General features: G+C 36.8%; 1 protein-coding gene and 1 long non-coding RNA gene across 2 annotated transcripts in view; one reads left to right on the forward strand and one right to left on the reverse strand.

Annotated features, from left to right (window-relative positions):
- The window catches only part of LOC115496365 (uncharacterized), a 57,840-nt gene extending 34,667 nt beyond the window's left edge, over positions 1-23,173 (forward strand). Inside the window, exons 8-10 of the long non-coding RNA XR_012057427.1 lie at positions 4,135-4,205; positions 7,296-7,426; positions 19,771-23,173. This is a non-coding gene — a long non-coding RNA (uncharacterized lncRNA). The remainder of the gene's footprint in view (positions 1-4,134; positions 4,206-7,295; positions 7,427-19,770) is intronic.
- Positions 1-23,502, reverse strand: part of COL4A4 (collagen type IV alpha 4 chain) — a 67,013-nt gene that overhangs the window by 35,637 nt on the left and 7,874 nt on the right. Inside the window, exons 5-17 of the mRNA XM_072933496.1 lie at positions 14,611-14,745; positions 13,680-13,724; positions 11,116-11,232; positions 8,616-8,684; positions 8,342-8,377; positions 7,565-7,627; positions 7,066-7,101; positions 6,861-6,902; positions 5,875-5,955; positions 4,385-4,438; positions 3,177-3,236; positions 2,525-2,569; positions 1,484-1,537 (exon numbers count right to left, since the gene is read on the reverse strand). Coding sequence (XP_072789597.1) covers positions 1,484-1,537; positions 2,525-2,569; positions 3,177-3,236; positions 4,385-4,438; positions 5,875-5,955; positions 6,861-6,902; positions 7,066-7,101; positions 7,565-7,627; positions 8,342-8,377; positions 8,616-8,684; positions 11,116-11,232; positions 13,680-13,724; positions 14,611-14,745 — 837 coding nt within the window. The remainder of the gene's footprint in view (positions 1-1,483; positions 1,538-2,524; positions 2,570-3,176; positions 3,237-4,384; positions 4,439-5,874; positions 5,956-6,860; positions 6,903-7,065; positions 7,102-7,564; positions 7,628-8,341; positions 8,378-8,615; positions 8,685-11,115; positions 11,233-13,679; positions 13,725-14,610; positions 14,746-23,502) is intronic.

Genomic DNA, 23,502 nt, shown 5'->3' on the forward strand with positions numbered 1-23,502 from the left:
TTTACTTTATGAGTTTGTTGTTACTTATTTGTAAACATGCTTCGAAAATCTGTCTGTTGCTTTATATTTGTGTGCTTTCTAGTGTGTCTTTAGCTGTATATTACCTATGACAAGTTTGCACCAGCCACAGTTCACTTCTTTGTGTCACCACAGATTATGTAGAGTGTGTTCCAACCTTAATTTTTAGTTTATAACAGAGGTGATTTTTTGTGCAAATCTCTTGAAGAAAATTCAGTGGCTTATATGCAGTTTTCAAAAAAAAATATTTCAGAGGGAAATAAATACTCATTGACTTTTGTATTCCAGAATATTTAAGCCAAGTTCATTAGCATCACAATTTCTGCAATAATGTTTTTGTCCTCTGTACTGTGACAATAACTTTTAAGAGCTTTTTCAACCTTGGTGTCTCTACTGATGATTCAGTCACCCACCTTCTGCATTGCAGCATTTCAGTCCTCCTTTTATTCATACACTGCTGACGATTTGGACCCTATCCCAGGACTCCTTAGGCTACCCCCCTGGCTAAACTCACTGCTGCTTTGCTCCCTCTAGGGTAACATCCAGAACTGCTTTTTTCTTTTGAGTGTGCCTTAGCATTGTGGATTCCAAAGGAAATATCCATTCACACAAGTCTTTCCTGTTACCCAGAATTACAATATGATCTAGTAGTCAGAATTTCATTGGTTCTGCAGCCTGCAGAAGAAAATTCCATAAACTTTTGTCCTGAAGTGTCACTAGACTGACACCTGGGTCTTCTGAAATTGTTTTAAGCATCTCTTCCACACTTTAAATATTTTTTGTTTGTTTTACTGCTTAGCCCTGGCTGTGACACCTACATTTGTAATCACTAATGGAAGGCAGCAAGTATTGTAAAACAAAAGGCAGTTAGTGTCATCTAAATGAGCCAAAGTAGGAAATGTTTAAACACAGCTGGTGTGAAGGAGTCCACTTCCTTGCAATTCTGGTAAACATCTTGGAACAATTACTTAAGTAAACAGATTGAACACATGCCAAGAGATTTTGGTAAATCATGCAAACAAACAGGCCCATCTGAATGGAATTTTGCCACCTCATTTGGGGCCAGTTTTCATCCTCACCTACAGGATCATACTATTAACTAAATAGCAGCTTCCTTTACCTCCCACACCTCCCTGGGGAATGCAGCTCAACTGTGAAAACCTTGCAGAGTACTACAATTCATGGATTAGGTAGCTATCCTGGTATACTTACAGGCAACTGTTGGGATTAACAATTCCTCTGGTATGTAAAATAGAATTCCCACTCTTACCTGCACCAGCTAGGAATGTCTTCTTAGACTGCTATTTATTACCATGGTGATGATAACTATAACTATCATGAAAACAGTAAACCTATACAGAAATTATGACTGTATAAAGGGAAATGGCCTGATAAGTGGGTACATTTGGGGGGGAAATACTGGCACAGAGGGGAGTGGGGTGTGAATGTGTGGAAATTTTTTTACCTGTATGCCTGGATAGCCAGGTTGTCCAGGAAATCCAGCAAATCCTGTTTCACCCTGGAAAGGATCACATAAATACAAATTGATTAATCTATTAAGACATAATTAATTGAGCAAAACCCAGTCATACAACACTGTCATGTTATAATTGTGTACACAGAGACCTCGCTGTTTGTACAGGAGGTGGTGTTTCACAGACTCTCCTGTGTTGGAAAATTCACGGCATGTATTGCCAGGTTATTCAGACAGTGCTCAGCAGATTCAATGGAGTTGGGGCACAGAATTAGCTGGAATACATACCAGCAGACTCTGATAGACTGTCTGCTTAATACAGCTGAAATTGGTTTGCTGCTTTCTGAATGATTCTCTTAAACTACTGCATGGAAAGCAGCTGCACATCATCTCGCTTCTCTTTTTATGATTTTCTAATGTACTCATCCAGCCTGTACTCAAACTCTTTAGGTAGGCAAGAGTGAAAAACAAAGTGAAAAATAATTTTGCAGATAAAACAGTCACCTGGAACATAGCTTGAGACGCAAATATTGATACATTAATGGGATTTATGAACAATATGATCACTACCTTAACTAGAGTTGGGCAAGATATAGACCTATATACGTACATCTATTGTTCTTTATTCCAGTAAGATGCTGTAAGTTCATAAGTAAAATTTAGCATCACTGAAATTTCCCAAGCCAGAAACATGAACAAAACATGCATGCTCCACAAAATTACACAAACAATGTCACCATAAAAAATAAAAGTTAACACGCTGCATAACTTTTCTATTATGCTGTATGTGTGTCCCACTGACTTTTCCTCCTCCTTCCAACTTCAGATTCCATTAGCAAATTTCAGAATGAGAGAAATTCAAAGACACAGATTTCATAAACCTTCTGTGGCAACAGGTAGCAGAAGAGAAAAGAAAGAATGCAATCTGAGCTGTGAATTATGTGGAAATTCCAAATCTGCACACGTCCACAGAAAACAAAATATCATTGATCCTGCTGTTCAGGGAGCTGTTTATATTTTCTGCCTTCATACCTTCATTCCAGGAAACCCTGCAGGTCCATAAGAACCAGGATGACCCTAATAAAAGCAAGTAAACTGTAAGCTAAAACAGTAAAAACTTATTTAAAATTAAGCCTATTCATAACTGCTGATAATTGATGTTACATAGATAAATATTACTTGAGATATCTTCCAAAAACTTTGCAAAGCTTTTGTAAATAGTTTCTGTGAGAAATAGACAAGAATTAGAACTATAGACCAAAGCAAGCCAGTCAAGTTTTCACTTTTTTTTTTTTTTTTTTACCATACTGCATCAAGCACAGTAGTGGAATGCTGCTCCACTTCAGCACTGTTAGGCAAATCCAGCACAAGTAAAGTTGCTGTAAAAAACTGCCATCAACACATACAGAGAACATTAAAATTACTGTGTTAGTACTGTGCTATTCCAGAGCAGCTTTGTGCTAAATATTTAGAGGACAACCATACAGATTTACTTTCTTTCCAAGAAAAGTCTGTATGAAATTATGTTTAAGTCTGAGAACAGTGTAAGTACCAGGGCAAGTCTCCTATACAGGAAGCATGACAGATTCGTTTAAAAAATCCTTTGAGTTTTTATTGAAATGGCAAACTTAAACTGCCTAATTATAGTGAATTTGTGATATAATTTATTGTGCAACTTTCTTACCCGCAATCCAGGGAATCCAGGAAGGCCTTTTTCGCCCTTTTCTCCTCTCCCAAGTATGCCCTAGAGCAGTTAAAATAGTTTTTTTAACCAAGATGCTCAGTGAAGTGTGCCTACATTTTAATTTTTATGCATCTTTATTAAATGATGTATACATTACATTGATGGATCTTGTTACACTTGTGAGGCTCAGTCACTGGGGCTGACTTCACACAGCATCACCTGCAGTGCCTAAGTAGCTCCAGTTATTTGAAAAACCTGCTCTGGTCTCTTCTCTAAGCTTCATATGATTTCAGCAGTTGAATTTGTATATACTTTTTCTTAAGTTTTGGGCATCATTTAAGTTGCTTCAGTTGCTTTCTCTGTTCCTGCTTATCACTAACTAAGTGCATGTATTGTCATCTACATAGACAACTAGTACTGGAGCATGCATATAAAGCCCATCTTTTTCAGTGTAAATCTGATAGAAAAAGATTAGCTTTGTTCTCTTTTCCAGTGCCAAGTAACAGTGGGCTTTTTATAATGGAAAATGAACTTCTGAAAAAGAGCCAGACTCACAACTAAGAAATGTGATGTTTGTGCTTCTAGTTTCTTCTCTTCTGCTACATAGCTAAATAAGTTTTAAACATAAACTAGAGTAATTATTTTGTCTTTGATTTCGTCCTTTTTTCTGAGATCTGGCAGCTTCCTGCTATGGATTTTCCTCTTCTAGCACCTCAATGGTTAAATTGATCATGTTGACAGAAAGAAAAGAAAATGTAGACTAGAAAGAAAAAAGCAACCCCTCTCTCCAAACAGGTGACTCTACCTTCTCTACCCTTGGGGATATCCACAATGTCAAGTCAAAGTCTTTCCTCAACCTTCTGTGGTAAATATACATCATGCCTCATTAAGAACACATTCAGATTATCTCCTTTCTCTTCTTGAGGAAAAATAATCTGTACTTGTATTTTCTTCACAGTTCCAATCCATTATGTCAACAGCCCAACTGGCAACAACACTGACTTTTTGCTACTAGGCAACACTCGATAGGTATGTGTAAAACAGACTCAGAAAAATTTTCCAAAGAGTTTTGAAATATTTTTGCTTTCACACTGATTTAGGTGGTGATTAAATTTCACAGCAAAAAATGCTGTGCTTTAGAAGCTTAACACAATAACAACACAAGGACTTTGTCAGCACCGTGGGGAAAAAAAAGTCCCATTACTTACTTTAGGTCCACGTGGCCCTCTGTATCCTGTTACCCCAGGTAATCCTTTTTGGCCCTACATATAAAAGGAAAGTTTTTGTGTATATTAATATGCAGGATATGCCTATGTGCTTCTTAACTTTTTTAAACTCCTACTCTGAATTAGAAGTGTTAAAAAGTTTTTTTTTAAGCACTGGATGTATTTCTTTAGGTGTCCTCAACACAAGAAAAGTAAGAAAAACATTTATGTACTTATTTTTATTTCTGTTAACACTGTCAAAACAGCATAATGACTCTGGAGAGAGATATATGTATCTTTTCACTTCCAAGGTTCTGCAAGTCGGGGCTTTGTTCCTACAAACATGTATGACAGTAGTTCCTTTTTTGATTTGCTGCTCTTCTTGGTTTGATGCAAGTACTCACAAGCATAAATCTACACTTTTGAGCACAGCTCCAGTCTGAATGGCTGCTTACATGGCCATGATTGTGTCGTGTTGGAGAGCAGCAAATGTCCCACTTCCCAGGAACGTGGGGAGTTTATGGAGGTTCTGTTGGTCCTTTCCCTCTCCTCATACACCTGTATAGCAGCTGTTTGCATGATCAAAGCCCAGGGTCCAACATGTGAAATCTACTGGTTCCCTGAGTTGAGGCTGCAAGGAGCTGGCAATGCCAGCTTCACTTTTTCATTTGTCTATTTGAGGAAATCTGACTTGAGGATGCAGAGAGCTCTGTAACAGTATAGGGCTCTGTAACACAGTTCTTGTTTAAAAAGAACATGGGTTACAAACATTCTAATGTTCCAAGCCACTTAGCTGTAGCTATTGTAGGTATGATCTTGAAGAAGTACAAGTTGTTCAGGAAAGTTGTGGATGCCCCATTCTTGGAAATGTTCAAGGCCAGTTTGGATGAGGCTTTGAGCAACCTGCTGTAGTGGAAGGTGTCCCTGCCCATGGCAGAAGGATTGGGACTAGCTGATCTTTAATGACTCTTCCAACCCAAATGATTCCATGATTCTCTGATAAAAGTTGCAATAAAAACTGGCAACAAAATCACACTTAATTTTTATATTAAAGAGAGCACCCTAGAAGACTTAGGGTTACTTCAAAACTATAGATTGGAGTACAGTTGCCAGTGATATGCAAAATCTATATTGTATTAAATAAGTAAAGTATTAGTGAAGAGCCACAAAGAGATTCAATAGCACAGTAATCAAATTTACCAAGATGCCTCTAATACTATTTGCTAATGACAAAAACTGAAGAAAACCAAAGCAAGGGCAGTATCTCCTTTCTGCATCAAGACAGTCTTCCCTCCAGAGCATGAGCTAAAATACGCGTGAGGTGTCCTGTCCTCTCCTGAAAGCTTGTAGGAAGGGTGCTGAACACAGGATTCTGCTGCAGCTGGTGGTTTCTTACAGAAAATAAGTATGTCTTATGCCATCCTTGCAAAAATTACATCACAGGATTGTACTTGCCAAGTTGAGCACTGTTAAATATGATGACAAATTAACACCTTTTGTCCTTTGAACAGCTGAGCTCCAGGAGGTCCAACTAACAGCGGTGACCCAGGCGGCCCAGGCAGCCCGATGTCGCCCTGTGGAAGCCAAAGCAACAGCAGAGATTTCAGTGACACACAGCTTGTTTTCCTGTTGTACCATAGCACTACCTATTTCTGTACTCATTGAAAATGTACTCATGACCTGCAGATAAAGGTTTGCACTGAGATCTGTAAGCCTCTTTACCATCTGCCCAGATGAGTAAGGTTGTCAGTCTAATCTCCTGAGTCATTAAAAGTGATGTTACTGCTAAGGAAATAAATGAGAACGCCTGGCTCCTGCTCCAAATCTGCTGTGAAGATAGTAGTTACAGGACTGTCAAATCTCTTAGGTGTACATACAGTCTCTCATGTTCTAGACTAAAGCCTTTGAGCACATGATTTTGTGAATGTGAAATTAAATTATTGATTTGCTGTGGAAAGTTGTGTATGTTAGACACTTGCACAAATTCTAAGAACTCATTGGACCAATTCATAGAAGAAATATCAAATATTCTACATTGGTTCTATATATCCTGAGTATGCTAATATAGGTGGAGACTGGGAAAGAACTACTATTATGTGCTTCTTATACCCTTTCCTTGACATCTGTTCTGCACTTAGCAAGAGATGAGATTCAGGGACTGATCTGGTCCAGCCCCTGTCACTAAGTAATCACAAATACTGTTGTGATTACCTAGGCAGTGTCAGTTCAGAATGTATGGAAATGCTAAGTAGCACTGATTGTTGCTTTTCAAAATCTTCAGAATGTGCTTGATTCCTGATTGCAGCTCACTGAAGGAATTCCTTCTGCTCAGAGTTAATTGATTCAATAACTTCTTCTGTTCTAACATGATTAGCAGGACACAAAGCCACAATTGAATATGGGTTCCAGGGAACTAAATAAGACTATTATTCTTCTAACTCTACAGCAATAATAAATTTAATATTATTTGTTTTCTTACCGGCTCCCCCTTTTGTCCATCCACTCCAATCCCTGGATTTCCCTAATTGATAAAGAATGTACACAGTTTCAGTATGATCAGAAAATATTAACATTAGAGTTTCATCAAGTAACTCTTTTAAAAAACTAGATAACAAATAAAAGGAACATTTCAAATACTTGTATAAATTATTATTTCACTAACAGCTTCAGAAGTTATTACCTACCTGTTCACCTGGCAAACCAGGGTAACCTGGAATACCCTTGAAAAAAGAATGAAGACAAGTCAATATGTCTGATTTCGAGACAGGTTTTGAAAATTATTTCCTCTTGCTCATAGGACCTGGAGGCAGACTTTTGTCTTGGGGTGTACCTATTCCAAAATGCAATTTACTTCATTTGGTGACTGCTTTCAGGAGGGCTGACCTCTTGTTTCCCCCTTTCCTGTCTCCCACAGGTGGTCTTGGGAAAAGGGGTTAAGGAGAGAGCACTAGGAGCATTTCTCCATGACCACAGACTGCCAGGATGAAACATGTTCATGCAGACATGGGAAGGAAGAACATATTCCTCAACTCCCAAACTCATAAGGTAAAGCAAAAATCTGTTTTATTACCTGCCTCAAAAATTACTTTTAGGCTTTGATTCACATTAAGGCAAGTTCTAAAATGAGTAGACAAGAATGAATGCATATCCTAAGGCAAGGCTGTATAACTGTGGGGATCTTACAGGCAAGCCTGGATGGCCTGGGTATCCAGATGGGCCTGTTGTACCTCTTGACCCCCTAGGTCCCTGGAAAAGATTGAAAAATGTCTTTTGTGAACACAGAAATAACTTACCCTTTTTTACACAAACCCAGCCCCTCTAAAACACCTTGGACTCAGCCTACTGGCCACTGGATTCCACCCACAGCCCAAAGCTTACACCATGCCTGAAATCTCCCTGTGACTAGAGCAGCCAGCACCAGCTTCTAGGTAATACTGGACAAGGCACAGTTCTAGGTTATTAGTGCACTGAGAGTTCGCTTTGCCAGCAATTGTACTACAGTGCAGGGACTTGATACAATTCATCAGTGAATACTTTTTTAAAGGGTTTAACAAGAGAAACCCAAAGCCATCAAGAATGTGACTCAGCAACAAAATTAAACTCTCTTCTTCTTTCATGTTCTTATGACTGGAATATGATAGAGTGCTACTTATTCTTGGGAGACGCATCAGATACTGTAGAAGAAGAATTCACATCTTGAATTTCACAGAGAGAATATTCTGTGAATATCCACACACAGCTAATGCAGGTGTGGATGGTCTGTTTCTACGCCCTTTCAGCCAACATGAACTGGCCACGGGAACAAACTATACAGACTTGATGCTTCTCAGACTTTATTCTGGAATTCTGCTATTTAAGGCAGGCAGAGAGAAACCCCAATATTTCTTACCATACTAAGGAGAAAAAAATTGAAGATCTTCAAGACAAAAAGCAGTTATAGAACCCACTGACTGTACTTACAGGCATGCCAGGGGGTCCAGGATCACCTCTCTCTCCCTGTAATGACAATCATTTAGCAGATGAAGCAGTAACCAGTTCAAGCTTTCTTGTGGATATTTTCTAACTTTACAGATATTAAGATCATAAACTAGCTATTTGAGTTTGAGTTGTATACGTGTTTTTAATTTTTTTTTTTGCACTAAGTTTTATAACTAGTGAGGAGTAATGTAACAATTACATTTACCATACATGTTTTCCTACAGATAAATGGTTTTTTTCACAATCAGATACTTACTGGAAGTCCTTTTCCAAAATGCAAAATATACACTGAATTTCCTTTTTCTCCTTTTTGCCCTGGAATTCCCTTTAAAGAAAAAGAGTATTTTAAAACATGATCCACTTACTGATATCCTACATTTTCATGGAGAATGTATGATAACTTCTCAGGCTGTAACTTTCTTGTGCCCCTGTATCACAAGGTAATCCACTAGGATCATGAATAACCATTTTATCTAACAAAACCTGCTGTACACTTGAGCAAACCAGGTTCCCACAGTTTCTGGACTCCTGCTCTGTTAAGTTGCTCCTTAGCACTTGGGTCCTTCAGTATTCTACGATCTTCACAAATCTTGTCCTTAGCACCAATATGCCTTCTGTTTCTTTCAGGGAGGCAGAGGCTTTAAGTACTAGCACTCTGCCTTCCATGATAGTTGATTTTGTGATTCAGAAGAATTTAAAGTGATACTGCATACAGATAAAAAAAATAAAAGTATGGACTGTATTAGATGCATAGTATTCAATATTTCCATCTATTAGGAAACCTGTTTCTGTTTATAAGAGAAAACTGATACCTAAGAGCCCTGGATTTTAAGAATTAAGTTCCCATGGTACTTGCTGTGGGTCCTTTATAAAACCTTGCTAATTGTAGCACCCTTAAAAACTCAATCTGAATTAGCATGAACAGATTATATATTTTGCAAAATTTGACTGCAATGCTCAATCTACTGTTAAGAGCATGATATGCACATATCTGAAGAACAGATATATAAAGATGTTATTTCTGAAGTTTTTCCATTTGAAATCCAAATACAGTGGATAAAATTTAACTAAGTTAACGATCTGACTACTGAGTTCAATAAAATGGGACACTGTCAACCCCTTTAAAACTGTACTGGTACAGTGTTCATGATATCATAAACTGGCTGTCCAAATCCTGCAGTCAGAATGAAACAGGGAAGGTATTTCTCCCTGGAATGGTACAATACAAGGAAGAGTTACAGCTGTCTTCAGCTGGATATAGCTACAGTAGATTGGATACAGATTACAGGTAAACAACAGCTGCTAGGGAACACATTAAACAAATCAAAAGTTGTTTTTATCTTTAGTTATTTTACATGTGGTCTCTTGTATAATAAAACATTTTTGTTAGATTCAGTTTGTTATCTTCTACATGACTTAGGTAAGGCTTAAGAAATTACTTTATTTTCCAGCAAGGTCAATGAAGTAAAGTTGATGTATATGTACACGGTGTTAAATAAAATTATACAGGACAATGTTATAAATTAGACAAAGAATTAGAATTCTAAGAATTAGACAAAAATATTGGCTGTAACGTACAGGCAAGTTAGTACCTGGTGCAACAAATCAATTTAAAAATAGGCACTCTGCATAGAGAGGTTGGAAGAGCATTCTTGCACACAAGCAAATATGGTTACTTTGTTGTTTTTCTGGGTAGCTAAATGAATTTGCACTGGAATTTTAGTATGCAATCCAAGGCTACATGCCTATTGTGTCTCCCTATTCTTGTAGGTTGCAAATACTTTTGCAGGCCTGCCAAAGACCATGCTTCTGAAACTGGTAGAATTTATGCTGTCCCATGTTCCATTTTTTCTTTATCTCACTTGTCTAATTATGAAAAGTAAAACTCTATTTTGAAGGCCATAGTAAGAAAGAAAATACAGGTGAAATTAGAGTTTCAGCAGATGTAACAAGTTACTTTAAGACATATAACAAATGAGGTTATTAATAAGTTTATAATGTGTCTTTCATAGCATGAACCTGTATTTTATTCTAATTGTTATTATCTTTGATAGTATCATTACACTCTTGCACCCACTCCACATTTTTCTAATGTCTGAATTCAGCATTTTATTTAGCATTTTATTTAGCGCTCACAAAACACATTTTGTTTTTCATGTAAAGTGCAGTTGTTTTTATTGTGTTGCTTAAAAATTTTCAGGGAAGCTCCTAGACCAATTAATCAGCTCTTATTCAGAACTAAAACTTGTTTCCACAAAAAATCAAAGACTGGTGACTAGAACAGTTCGGCAAAATTTCTTTGGAGCTACAGTAACTTATTTCCCTTAATGACAAGAATCTTTTTATCTTCAGTAGTCATACACAGCTACTTAAATAATTTTAAAGTACTTTCCATTGTACCAGAAAAAGTCATCTCATGTATGTCCCTACTAGTAACGCTTTTAAGAAATTTCAAGTACTAATGAATAGTATGGTGGTTTCAAGCTACTCCTTCTCAGCTGGAGTGGCAATTCTGGGGAAACAAAACAGAATTTAACTCTCAAGGCAGACATATATCTTCAAGGATATAGAAGCTTATTTCACTTTCAAGCTTAGTCTGTTAAGGCAGTATGTTTCACTCCTATTAACCTGTGTAAGAATTCCTAGGAATTCCCTGTGCAGCACTGTGAAGCTGATGCCTCAGTCTAGGAGTCATTTTAAGAGCTGTTAGCTTGGAGGGGAAATGCACATGCACAGCGGGAATGCGTTTCACGTACATAAGGACCTCTTGGTCCCATATAACCATTTTCTCCTGGGAATCCTGGGTCTCCCCTTGAGCCATTGCAGCCATCCAAACCAGGCTTGCCTCTGGGTCCTTCCCTTCCTGGGAGGCCCTGAAAGACAGTTTAATATTTATGAGAAATACACCATGATTAATGAGAAATTACTTCTTAAATTAACAGGACAGTTCAGAAACAAATATATCTCAGATGTGAATGAGATAGCTTCTTATGGTGGTTCTGGTTTCATATTCTTTTGCATTAGAAATATCTTCTATTCTGAATAGATTTTTTTTGTGGTATAGAAAAAATGAGGTAAGTCTTTTGTTTATTTGGTTTTTTTTGATGCATAGCAAATATAACAGGGTTATATTAACACTGGTTAAGAGGACCAGACTATGTTCTCACTTGAGTGAAAAAGTAATGTTCCATCTTCTTAGAGAATACAGACTCTAGTATATAGGCTTTCCTGTGGCTGTTGTCCTGGTTTAACAAAGCCTGGTTTTCAGCTGGGGGTAGTCCATGGGCTGCAGGGGTGGTTCCCTGGGGGGCCCTGGCAGAATCAGCTGGCTAGTTTTGAAGATTGACACCCAGTTAAACCACTTAAAAGAATTTACCATTGTGGAAAAACACATTTAAAAACGAGCAAGCCTGGGAAAACTCAAAAACTCTCTTGGCTTCTGGCCTTAGAACAGGTAAGTGGGTGGGCCAGGCTGCGCGGGCTCAGCCTGCGGCGTGGCACGGCGTGGCTGAGATTTCTGCCAAGGTGCCCCAGTTAGTGGACATGGCCCATGAGAGCAGCTGTGGGAAAGCAGCAAGGCATGGGAAGGGCTTTGACACTGCAGACAGATTTTTCCTTTCCCGGGCAGCTGATTCGCTGTGACACTGAAGCCACAAGAGAACTGTTTCTTGGGGAGAAGTCTCCATGGCATGGCAGAGAGAGACTCCCTCCCTAAGAGAACTAAAGAAAGGCTGAAAGTCTCGGGTTTTGTCTCTTTACATTGTCAGTGGGAAAGAAAAGAGGATGTGTGGGGAGGAGAAGTGTTTTGAAGGTTTTATTCTGGTTTTCTTATTTTTCTTTTAATTCTTTAAATTCTTTTAATAAAATTTTCTTTATAACCTTAAAAGTTTTGAGCCCATTTTGCCCTCCTCTTAATCCATATCTCACAGCAGAAAATGAGTAGATAATTCTAGTGGGTGCACTGGCGATTTGGCCAGCACTAGATCCACTACAGCTATAAAGCTGAAAAAAACCTACCAAAAAAAAAGTAATTTCAAGCAGCCTCATATTTTTTAATTGTTAGGATAAAACAAGTGAAAAAGAGGACACAGCTTGACTCAGGAACACAATAATTGTAGAGATTGTGTTTTTTCTAATCTAGCAATAACTAACCAGTGTCCAGATAAGGATTAATTCTACTAAAAATTAGGAATTGGGCAATGAAACAATGGAATTTTTCTTGGAATTGTCTTCCTGTTGGAGAAAAAACCTATTTTTCACAGAATTAAATATTTTTGTAAGGACAAAATACTAATTATGACCTAAAATTATTTTTTGGGGGGAAATCTGAAAAATTGTCAAGAAAGTATCCTCCTGGACATTTCCCTGAAACACTTCTGTCAATTCTACCTTCTTGTTTTCTGGAAATGCTTCAGTCTAATTTGTGGACACGGTTTTTAAATCAACATTTTTTGCAAAAAGAATATACATTTTTTTCTGTGCCGCATTTTGGGCTTATGACCTCTATATTGTCCAGACATTTTGGCAACAGTCCCACTGTCAAATGTGGACAGCTGACAAACAGATGCTACAACACCTACTCAGCTTTTGGTTCTATTTTCACTTTCAAAATTCAATATTTTAACTTGGTTTGATCCATATGAAACTGGTAGCATCACAGGAATTCATTTCTAGCAGAGTGCTAGAACTGCACAATCTAAGCAGTGCATTATCTAAGATACTATTTCACCAATTTTCACACTGAAGAAGACATTCATGAAAATACATTATCACATGCTTATAAAGACATATTTAGGACCCACTTCCCTTAGTCAGTCCCTATTCAGGTTAAAATTACTGCACTCAGTGGTTGGGTTTCTTCTTGCAAAAGGACTACAAGCAAAAATCAGAATGTTTGAACAAAAACCAGTGCATTGTTTGAGATATTTTCAGACATGTTAAGAATGGACCAAGCAGACTGCAGTGTGCTATAGAACCTGAGTGAAGAAATGCTCTGCTTTTAAGCCTAGCTCTGGCAATTCTCCATGGCCATGGGTAGTCTCTGCCTTCACTGCCCCACTTCTGTACGAAAATTCTGTACTTACCTCTTCGGGAATTTGTGGTGTTTGTTATCAATAGGAAACAATAACAACTATTGCTATCAATAGTTGAAGTTAACCTAGTTTTTTACATTTTTTCAAAACCTGTAACTCTCTGAGAGACATTATATCAATAAGTATAAAGCAAAACAATTTAGTGAGTGCATTATTCCATTAGAGGACTTGCTATAAATTTATGGGACCTGTAATTTTTTATAAAGAAATATTTGTTTTATACGTACAGGAACACCATCTAAACCAGGAAATCCGGGGACTCCAGTTGGGCCCTAAAAACAGGTGACATGAAAAAACAAAGTTGATGAGGTCATTACTTAGAATGAAAAACAATAATGTGTGGTACTATATAGCAAGAAACATAAAACCAGTCTTGTTTGAAATATGAATCAAAAGCCATAATTTTCAGAAATTAAATATCTGAAAAAAAACTTCAACAGGCCTAGCAGAAGACTAGTGCCAACAGTTACCCATGTAACTGGTGGTACAAACACCTCACACTCAATAGCCATTCATCCTCCAAAGATTATAAAATGACAGAATGGGAAATTGCCTGTAACTTATAAAATATTTCTGTACATAACTTCACAATCCTGCTCCTATTTTGATAAAACCAGCAGTACATTTTTTGTTACAGCATTTACATTTTAGGTGTGCTAGATAGTGACATTAGTGATTTCACTCTGAGATGAGTCAAATTAGACTATTAAAACTAATATGAGGTACCAAGGGCCAGGGATTGTGCAGATATGAAAGATATTAATCTGAACTTCAATTTATACTCTCTAAGTGGTAATAAAATTCTGTTTAGTGCAGCATTTTTAAAAGCACCATACTGTTCCCTCCAGCTCCACATTTCTACACGTTCTTTGAGGTTAAGGAGGATGATGTGGTATGTGCCAATCAGAGTCTGTCTGTTCATATTTTATGTCTTATGACAACTTTAATTTCACAATCCACAGCAAAAAAACTCCAGAAATATTTTTTCAAGAATTAATTATTAAATTTTCAAGAATTAATTAACTTCGGAGAGAATTTTGTGTGAGCAAGAGTATAGTTTGGCAAACATTTTTTTGTCATTCAGGTTCTGTGTCACTTAGCAACATTTAACATTACACACTGTATACACCTAAAAGAGCTATCTGTGGTGTTTCCTACCTTATCACCTTTTTCTCCAGCTGGCCCAGGCTTCCCATTCTCACCTCTCTGTCCTTTCTCCCCTGGCAGACCAGCTGGTCCTGTAGATCCCAAGGACCCAATTGGACCTTGAGCTCCCAGCTCACCAGGCTGACCCTGAAAAGAGTCCAAAGTGAATGACTACTGCTGTAACCCCCACAGCAACTCAGAGATCACCCTGTGGATAAAACAAGGCTTACAAAGTATAAATATTCATGATTCAAAACAGCTGCTGGACAGCCTGCAAAACTGTCTCATGAATTAGGTGCTGTAGGAACACAACCTTCAAGTTTATCAACTTGCTGAGGGTGATAATTTCTTTTCACCTTCATCAGGTCTCCAAGACCACCACTCTGAGATGCTTGGGATAACCTGTAAATCTTCCTGGCTCCACCAATTTAAATATCACCTTTTGCAAGCCTAGGACTTCAATGAGCATTTTGTTTTCCCACCAGAAAAAATGAGGACTCATTTTAGCCAAAGGGACTTTGTGCACAATTAGAACAAATCAAGTGAGTTTCCTCTTTCAAGTCATGATATGCCAATTAAGTTTTCCTAGCTCACATTTTTCATAATCACTCATATCTTAGTGCCTCACATAAAATTTGCGACATTTCCTGGAGGAAAAAAAAAAATAGTTATTAGCTAACATGTTTACAGAAAGCATCAATTTTAATAGATTGTGTTAAAATGGGTTGGGAGATTGAAGAATGTAATTTATCTATAAATGGCTCTAAATTGAGTATTTGTACCTTCATTACCATACAATCTCCATAGATTTCTATTAACTTTTCCAAGGTAATATACATTCTCCTAAAGCAAAATTACTTCCCATGCCAACTGGACTTTTCAGTCTATAACACTGGTGTGGAGTTGTTTCAGATGTGTTGCAGTTTTTGTTCTGTCATGCTCAACAACTATGCAATCATAGATTCAAAGTGCTGAATGAAGCAAGCTTTCTAATCAGGCTTCACATCTGAGCTGTTTACAGTTCCACCCTACAAATATCTATGTATTTGCAGGTCTTTATTTCTTTTACATATCTTTTAAATTTTATTTCATTATCCTTGTTTACCTATAGCTTGTTCTGTTTCAAAACTGAATACTGTTTCCAGACTTCATCCATTAATTATAATAAATTCTTATAAATATAATTAATTCTATTAGTTACACAGTATGTATAATCAATAATTTATTACAGTGTAGAATTAATTATTATAGTTAATTATAATCCAGTATTTTAAAAGAGAGCAAAATGGAACCCCACACATTACTGAGAAAACCATATGGCTTTGAACCACTTGAGGGCAGTAAAAGATATTTCAATATTCACAGAAATAACAGATTCTATCTTTACTTTTATTAATGGATTGAAGGAAGGGAAAAGATAGAAATGAAGGATGATTTTAAGAAGATATGTAGCTTCAGGAAGCAAAAGAACTGAATGCTTGCTTCTCAGTGTAAACATTTCAGCAGACCGAATCTATCTGAACAAAATCTTGTGAATTACAAGCAGGTATTTATGCTTCTTTTACTTTTTATTTATTTTCTAATTGTCTTTTTAGAATCACTGTGATTTGACAGTGAAAATAAGTGAAAAAATGTATGGTATGCATCACTCAATCAAATAAACAAAACAACAGAGAAGGTAATTTACTATATGTTTGGATAGGAATGTACTATAGGTTCCTGCCCAGTGGAAGTAGGACTGGATGTCCACTGGCCCTTAAGTTATGAACAGGAACTTAGTCCACAGGCTGGGAAAAGAAGTCCTACACTTAGAACTAAGGATCACCTGAAACAAAGAATTCTCATGTGAGTCATGTTCCATTTATCTTTACTCCCTCCTCTCACTCCAGCCTCGATCCTGCTTCCAGAGAAGTCACTGGCAAAAATTCAAGGGCAGACTCAGCATGTTGTCTTCTCTAACAGTTACAATTTTTGGGATACCAGAATTTCAGCATTGTAAAATATTATGCAAATTAAGTTCTATTGGTATTAAAAGCTGATGATTCTGCATCCTTGTTAACAGTGAATGGACAGTCAGGATTCTGGGTGTTGAGTGTTTGCTTGCATGGACAGTTGCAGCCAGTCTACTCACAGAGCCTTGCTCATTCTATGTTAGAATGAATTTATTAATTGAAGTACTTCTAAGGTAGTTATTATGCCCTTTAAATACTTGATTGAAAAAAAATATTTGGACAACCATTTTAATTAAAGCATTATTTTGAGTGCAAGTGAAATGAATCAGACTAATAATATAATAAGATACAACTGTTTGAACCATTAAATTTATTGGAAGTGGTATGGCTTTTTAGTTCTGTAAACTAGCTATTACCTTGCAAAATGCATCTTTCATCAACAGGAAAAGAAAAGCATAAGATGTTTTGCATTATTTTTTTAATGCTTTTGTCTTTTAATGCATTTTGTTGACAACAGGTTTCTGCACCAACTTCAGTATTTTTAATTAATAGTGTGTATGTGCTGCATTCAAGAGTTGAAAGATAAAATTTTCAAAATATGTTCTATTCTTTGGATAAGTTTCAGTTAAGAACATGATTTTTATTGCACTCAGAATAAAAGCTGAGATGCTGTAGGAATTCTATAGTAGTCATTATAATTAAAAAATAAACACTTCCAGGAAATGTAGTCCTCTAGGTTGATAAAATGTCTTCATTTGCTGCTACCCTGTGAATTTAATTGACTTCATGGTCTTCAGTAGAAGGCAGTGAAGTCATAGAACAGTCACTGAATTCAGAATTCACAATGGGTTTGGCAGCTGATACAACTTTAGCATGCCATATGAAGCTGATGGATTCTGTCTCTTTCTTTCAGCTCAAAGACTGATAATGACTGGAGCTTTGTTAAGACCAAACTGATACCATGCCATAACATCTATTATCACATCTATTATTTGTGCCCATCCAATGTGACTACCACAGCATTACAGTCTCAGGACAGCTGTAAAAATAAAGAGGATGAAGGTAGTCATGCTCATGTGGAAATGACAAATTAGCTCAGATAAAATGAACAGAATATTATGCCCACTCTGCCATCTGATGCCAATAAATTCCTCTAGGTTTTCAGTGCCTTGTTAATTGTCTAGGACAGGAGCTACCATGCCAAGACCATGGTCTGTTATTTTAGCATATCCTGGGCTTGACCTGCAGTAAGAAATTGACTTTAAGCAAAACAAGGCTATATTGTTTTTTAATTAACTATTCTTCCTAAGACTAAGACTGCAAGTACTTCAGAATCATGTAACAAAACATTTAATGCTGTTTGGAAAAGGCAATAGCCAAGATACACTGGAATTTTTTTTTTTTTTTAATGCATGAGACTGAAGAGCATCTGATTTTGAGAGTGTCTTGAGCACTTAACTGTCTCACAGTTAAGCACAATGTTTCAAAGGATTTTTAATTGGAAATAAAAAAAGTCACGCTACTCAAGTAAATTGTCTCGTTTCTCATTATCAAAAAAGTCAAAAGAAGCCCAGTTATCACCTTCAGTGAGGACAGTATCCTATGTTACAGGCTATGGAGATGTACAAGTGATTTGTGAAATGCACTTACCTTCTGTTCATAAGAACAAAAGTGAAACTGCCCAGCAACTCCACACAGATTGTAGGAAAATAATACAGCAGCCCTTTCCACTGTGCACTGGACTCTGGCTTGTAACCAGTCTTTCTCATTTCACCAGGAGCAGGACAGAACAAGAAGGAAAGGAAAGCAGGCAAGAGAGGAGTGCTCACTAAGGCATTTGGAGAGATGTTTTATTTTGTAATTTACTTAGTGAGGTCGGGGCATCTGCTGCAGCTCTAAACTCCACCCATGTCCTCTCCCCTTTTGGAAGAGCTGTAAATTACACAGCAAAACCACAGCTTTGGAGGGGTTTGGAGGGGAGTCCTTTCTGGATAAATTCTACTCCTCACTGTGTAAGACTAGAACCAGCTAATTTTCATGTAAGCCAAGATTAAAAAAAACTCAGAACAAACCCTCTTCTAAATATAAACCTGATTAAGATGAGATAAATCTGAGAAATCGCACAATTTGGCATTAAATCCAGTATCTTGTCTTTAATATACCAAATTAGATAATTTCTTTTCATAGACTTTTAGCCAAGTAAATGCAATAATAATACTTAGAGCTTGACTTTACATAGAATCAGAGAATGGTTTGGGATAGAAGGGATCATGAAGATCAAGTTGTTCCAAACCCCCTGTTATGGTTAGGATGAGCTTCCACTAGACCAGGTCACTCAAAACCTGGCCCTGAACACTTCCAAGGATGAGGCATCCACAATTACCCTGGGCAACCTGTCCCAGGGCCTAACTACCCTCACAGTGAAGAATTTCTTCCTAAATTCTCTTTCAGCCTGAAGCCACTAGCCCTTGTTCTGTCACTACAGGCCCTTGTAAATAGTCTATCTTTCTTATAAAGAACATCTGAAGTATGCTGAAAACTACTGGGAAAATTGGCAACTTATCATATTTGGCAACCTTATTATATTTTTAATGATATAATGTGCTACAAGAACAAAACCCCTGATGATGCAGTTTAGTATTCACAGTGATACTTCACAGAAGTATGACAAATCACAGTGAAGTGATGAAAACAGCATTCACAATGTATACGGAGGTTTGTGTTTTAACTCTGTGGGACTATGAAAAGAAAAACTGTCCAATAAGCCAGTGGGTGTCACTATTGTGTTAAACAAACTCAGCAAATCATAGTTTAGCAATGAAACTCTTTACTGCTAATGGATGAAAACAGACAGCAACAAATAGAACATAGGTATTATAGAAATAGACCACAAATCAAACATCAGCTTAGCTAATAAAATAAAACTGAGTTTTGCTCAGTACCATTTTATTGAAGTCACTGTTGAAAATTTTTGGTTGATTTAAATATGTAAAAGAGAATGGTTATGTAGAGTTTTATCTTGCTTGATGTAGAAGAGCTTAGAAATCTGCAGCAACTGAGAAAAAAACATTTTCAGTATGGTAGGACAGGGGAACCAAAAGTATTAGAAAAGAAAGATGCTCAAGAACAAAAGGAAGGATAATTAACAGGGTCAAAACTTCTGAAATTTGAAAAATGACTAATATGAAAAATGCCTAATATGAAAAATGCTAATTTACAGATGCTGTAGCTGGGCACTGTGTATGATGAACAACTTCAAAGAGACCTTGCAGTGATTGGTGTGATTCTCCTTACAGACTGGAGTGCTTCTGTTTCTATTCCACATTCTGGTAAGCAGGATCCATTCCCTACCAGCTGAAATCCTAACTTCTGTAGTCAGAGAACTGCCTATTCCTCTGCTCAATTAGAAAAAAAAAAAAAGTGTGGTCTGCTCAGTATATAGATTTAGGGGGTCTCATTTCTTTTGGTCTGCTTTATAGAAAAACATAATATGGTTCTCAGTGAATTTCTCAGTGAATGTAAGTGAAATGCATAACTGGGAAAAATTGATCAACAAGTAGGAGACAAATAATGGGAGAAATCTAGATTTCCTCAGATGCTAGTGTACATGCATCTCTGATAGTGAATTTGAGACCAAGCAGAAGGATTTTACTTATTTATTTCCTGAGTGTGCAACTTGAAAATTCAAATACAAATACTGGATATTCCATGTGAATAACAGAGTGCCACTGCATACTGACATGAAAAAAAAGTGTTTTAATAAATGCCTCTTACTTCCCAAAACAGACAGAATTTGCACAATTTTCAGAGTTAATGCATTTTAAATATGTTTACACTGTGCTGTAAATTGAACTCCAATAACCTATGGAACCTACTAAGGAAATTTGGCAACTCACAAGATCTGTTGGGGAGATGTTACAAGAGAAGCAGTGCCAGAATATTGACTTACTCACAGGTAACTTTGCTCGTTCTTACCTCAAGGTAGTGCATTCTTGCCTTGCAGTGACTGATACCATCTGAGTTCCTAACTTACCTGTGACACCCAAGTGACTCAGCATCTCTTGGGTATGCTTACTCCTTACATCTGAAGTGTCAGAAAGTGTAAAGCCCTCCTCTTAGATTTCTGTTTGCTGCATTCTCCCCTACACTAGGATAAAAATAAACCTCTTGTTTCATCTGCAAAAGAACGAACATTGGTCCTGCTGAGTTATATTTATTATTCACTTTGATCCAGGCATTTCACATGACCCCATAGAAGCCAGATCAGGTTGGCTCATGAATAGATGCTTGCTTCCCAAATCTACTTAACTAAAAACAAAGCCAACAGAATTGAATAGGATCAAACTCTGGGGTCAGCACAGGACAGGTTTACAATAGGTCAGTGCTAACTGCAAACATTTTTTTAACTATCTAAATTCTACTAGAGCAGCCAGCATTTTTGGAAGCTAGTGATACAGCACTGCAGGAGTTTTCCAGGAAACAATTTTCCAATGTTGTAAAAGAGGATGAAATGGTGGAAAGGTTTTACTATGTCTTTAATGAAAATTGAAATCACAGATTTTATGGCCCACCAAAAAGGAAGAGGGGAAAAAGAATCTAAGAAGTCAGGTAGAACACTTACTGCCATATTTCACTAATGATGTTTTGCCTCATTAGCTGTTCTACAGTTCTGAAATGTCTAGGTGTAATAGCACAAAGTATGGGCAAAGAGATTTAGCAGCACATTTTTATAGTGTCCTATGGAAGAGAGTCCTTTTGAGTTCTGATGCAAGAACAAAAGATAAACAGCATAATGAGAGACTACAAGACTGCAATCCCAAGTGAACAGAAGTCAAAATTTCATTGTGATGTAAACAATTGTAATGATACACTACTAGCAGTAGTGACTAAAATGTTTTTTTCAGACAGTGATTTCTTGCTAATGAATATGAGTGTAAATCTATTTATTGCACAGATTTATATATGGTTGAGAGAATTAAAAATGGCAGGTACACAAGCTCTTCTAAAACCCAATAGAACAACTGATGCACAGCTATTATGGTTTTATTTAACTATTAAATTAAAGTTCTGCTATTTGCTGAAGAAAGTAGAAGCAAATAGCTTCTACTTTCCTTTCAATTTGCCCAGTATCAATACATTCAAGTATGGCCATGGCAGTTTCATTTTCTTATTCCCATGGTCAGCTTTTCTCTAGCTAAACCTCAATTATCATTATCTTGTCCGCTTATAATAAAGAAGACTTTTGATATTGAAATTTAAAATATTTTCAAACGGGCAAATGGAAGGCAAAGTCATAATACCAAAAGTTCTGAATATTTAGGCTTGTGTACTGTACAATGCCCGAGGCTTTTAATAACCATTTATTTTTTACAATTTCAAGACAGGATTGAGGAAAATGCAAAACTCTGAGGAACCAGCCCCAGAGCAGGATTCAGACAGAAAAGCAGATAAAGTAGTTGTTTTGCATTCTAGAAAGCTAACAATAAGATAAACCAATCTTTTATCTTGTAGTGGGTAGTCTCCACGAAAGCTCAGAGAGCAAAGTTATTGTGTCAGAGTGTAAAGCAGAACACAGCAAATTTTAAAAACCAGAAGAATTGTAGCATGAAAGAAAATATTAAATAATCCTATATAAAATTGTTCATCATCATACATTAGTATAGAAAATATGGGCAATAATCTATGTGAGGCAGTGTAGGGTCTGAAGAGTACTTCTGTTTCTAGTATATTGATTAATATAAATGACTGCATGAAATATAAATGAATATTACATTGGAGATACTTTATCCATTATACATCAGGGTACATGTACATCCTTATTTCGGAGCTTTTTCAGAAAATGGTACAATTCTCAGACTTACCATTGCATAACAACCTTCAATTAGTTTTGAAATGTTTATTATACTTCTATTTGGCATTTAGGTCCAGTTCCTTGGAATTATTTAGAAAACTAACAGGAAATGCATGAATCATAGTACAGTTTATGTGTGATAGGGACAGCCTAGGAAAGAGCTACAACAATGGCAGAAGGTATTTATTATTGACTGATTATGGGCATGTAATTCTGAACTTCCAGGCAACTGAGTGAGAACCCAAATCAGGGAAATTCCCCCTAGTTTAAAGGTTAGTTGTTTTTAAATGGCACTTCAGATCAGGTTTCTGGTACCCAAAACAGTCTGTTCAGTAGCACTGAGAGACACTGCAGAGGTACCAGTCAAAATACTTTTCCTGGGATGCCCTTTTGTTAGCACAGTGTTACAGAGATATACACATTCTGGGCCGCTATTATGAAAATCCTACAGCATGGGGGACTTTCACATAGACATAATCCTGGAGGATTAGGATAGGATCCAAGGACACCAGGGCAGTGATCATGACACAGCAAAGAGTGCAGCTAACTGCAGAAGCACAGGAAGAGAAAGGTGTGTCTTGCTGTTCTGGCAACTCAGGTTGTACACAGCAAAATGGGGCATGTGGCTCTTCCAAAACTGATCCACCATATTCAACTTTCCTAAACCCAAACTTAACCATTAGTACTTTGGTAGAAAACAAATTTAATCACTGACAATTTTTCAGTTGATCACCAATCAGGACATGTATATGTATATGTATATGTATATATGTATGTGTATGTGTATATAAAGCTTCTGTATATATATAAGTTTTTCCTTCATACAATGTTTAAATCATTGGCTATCTCTAGATAGAGATGTATTATGAGAAAGAACAGTCCGGATAAACTAGTCATCACTGGAAGTATTTCAATTAGCAATTAACAACATGCACAGTTACTAATTTTAGCATGTAATGTGAAAATGCCTGAGTTGTTTTATAATTGTTCATAAGACAAAGAGGATCCAGTGATTTTTTTTAAGTTAGTATCTTAAGTGAGTAAGATAAAAAGTCTGCAAACATTTTTAGAGTCACCCAACCCAAATAAGAAATAACTAAG

Source organism: Taeniopygia guttata, chromosome 9 (assembly GCF_048771995.1).
Source record: "Taeniopygia guttata chromosome 9, bTaeGut7.mat, whole genome shotgun sequence".
Classification (NCBI taxonomy): Eukaryota; Metazoa; Chordata; class Aves; order Passeriformes; family Estrildidae; genus Taeniopygia; species Taeniopygia guttata.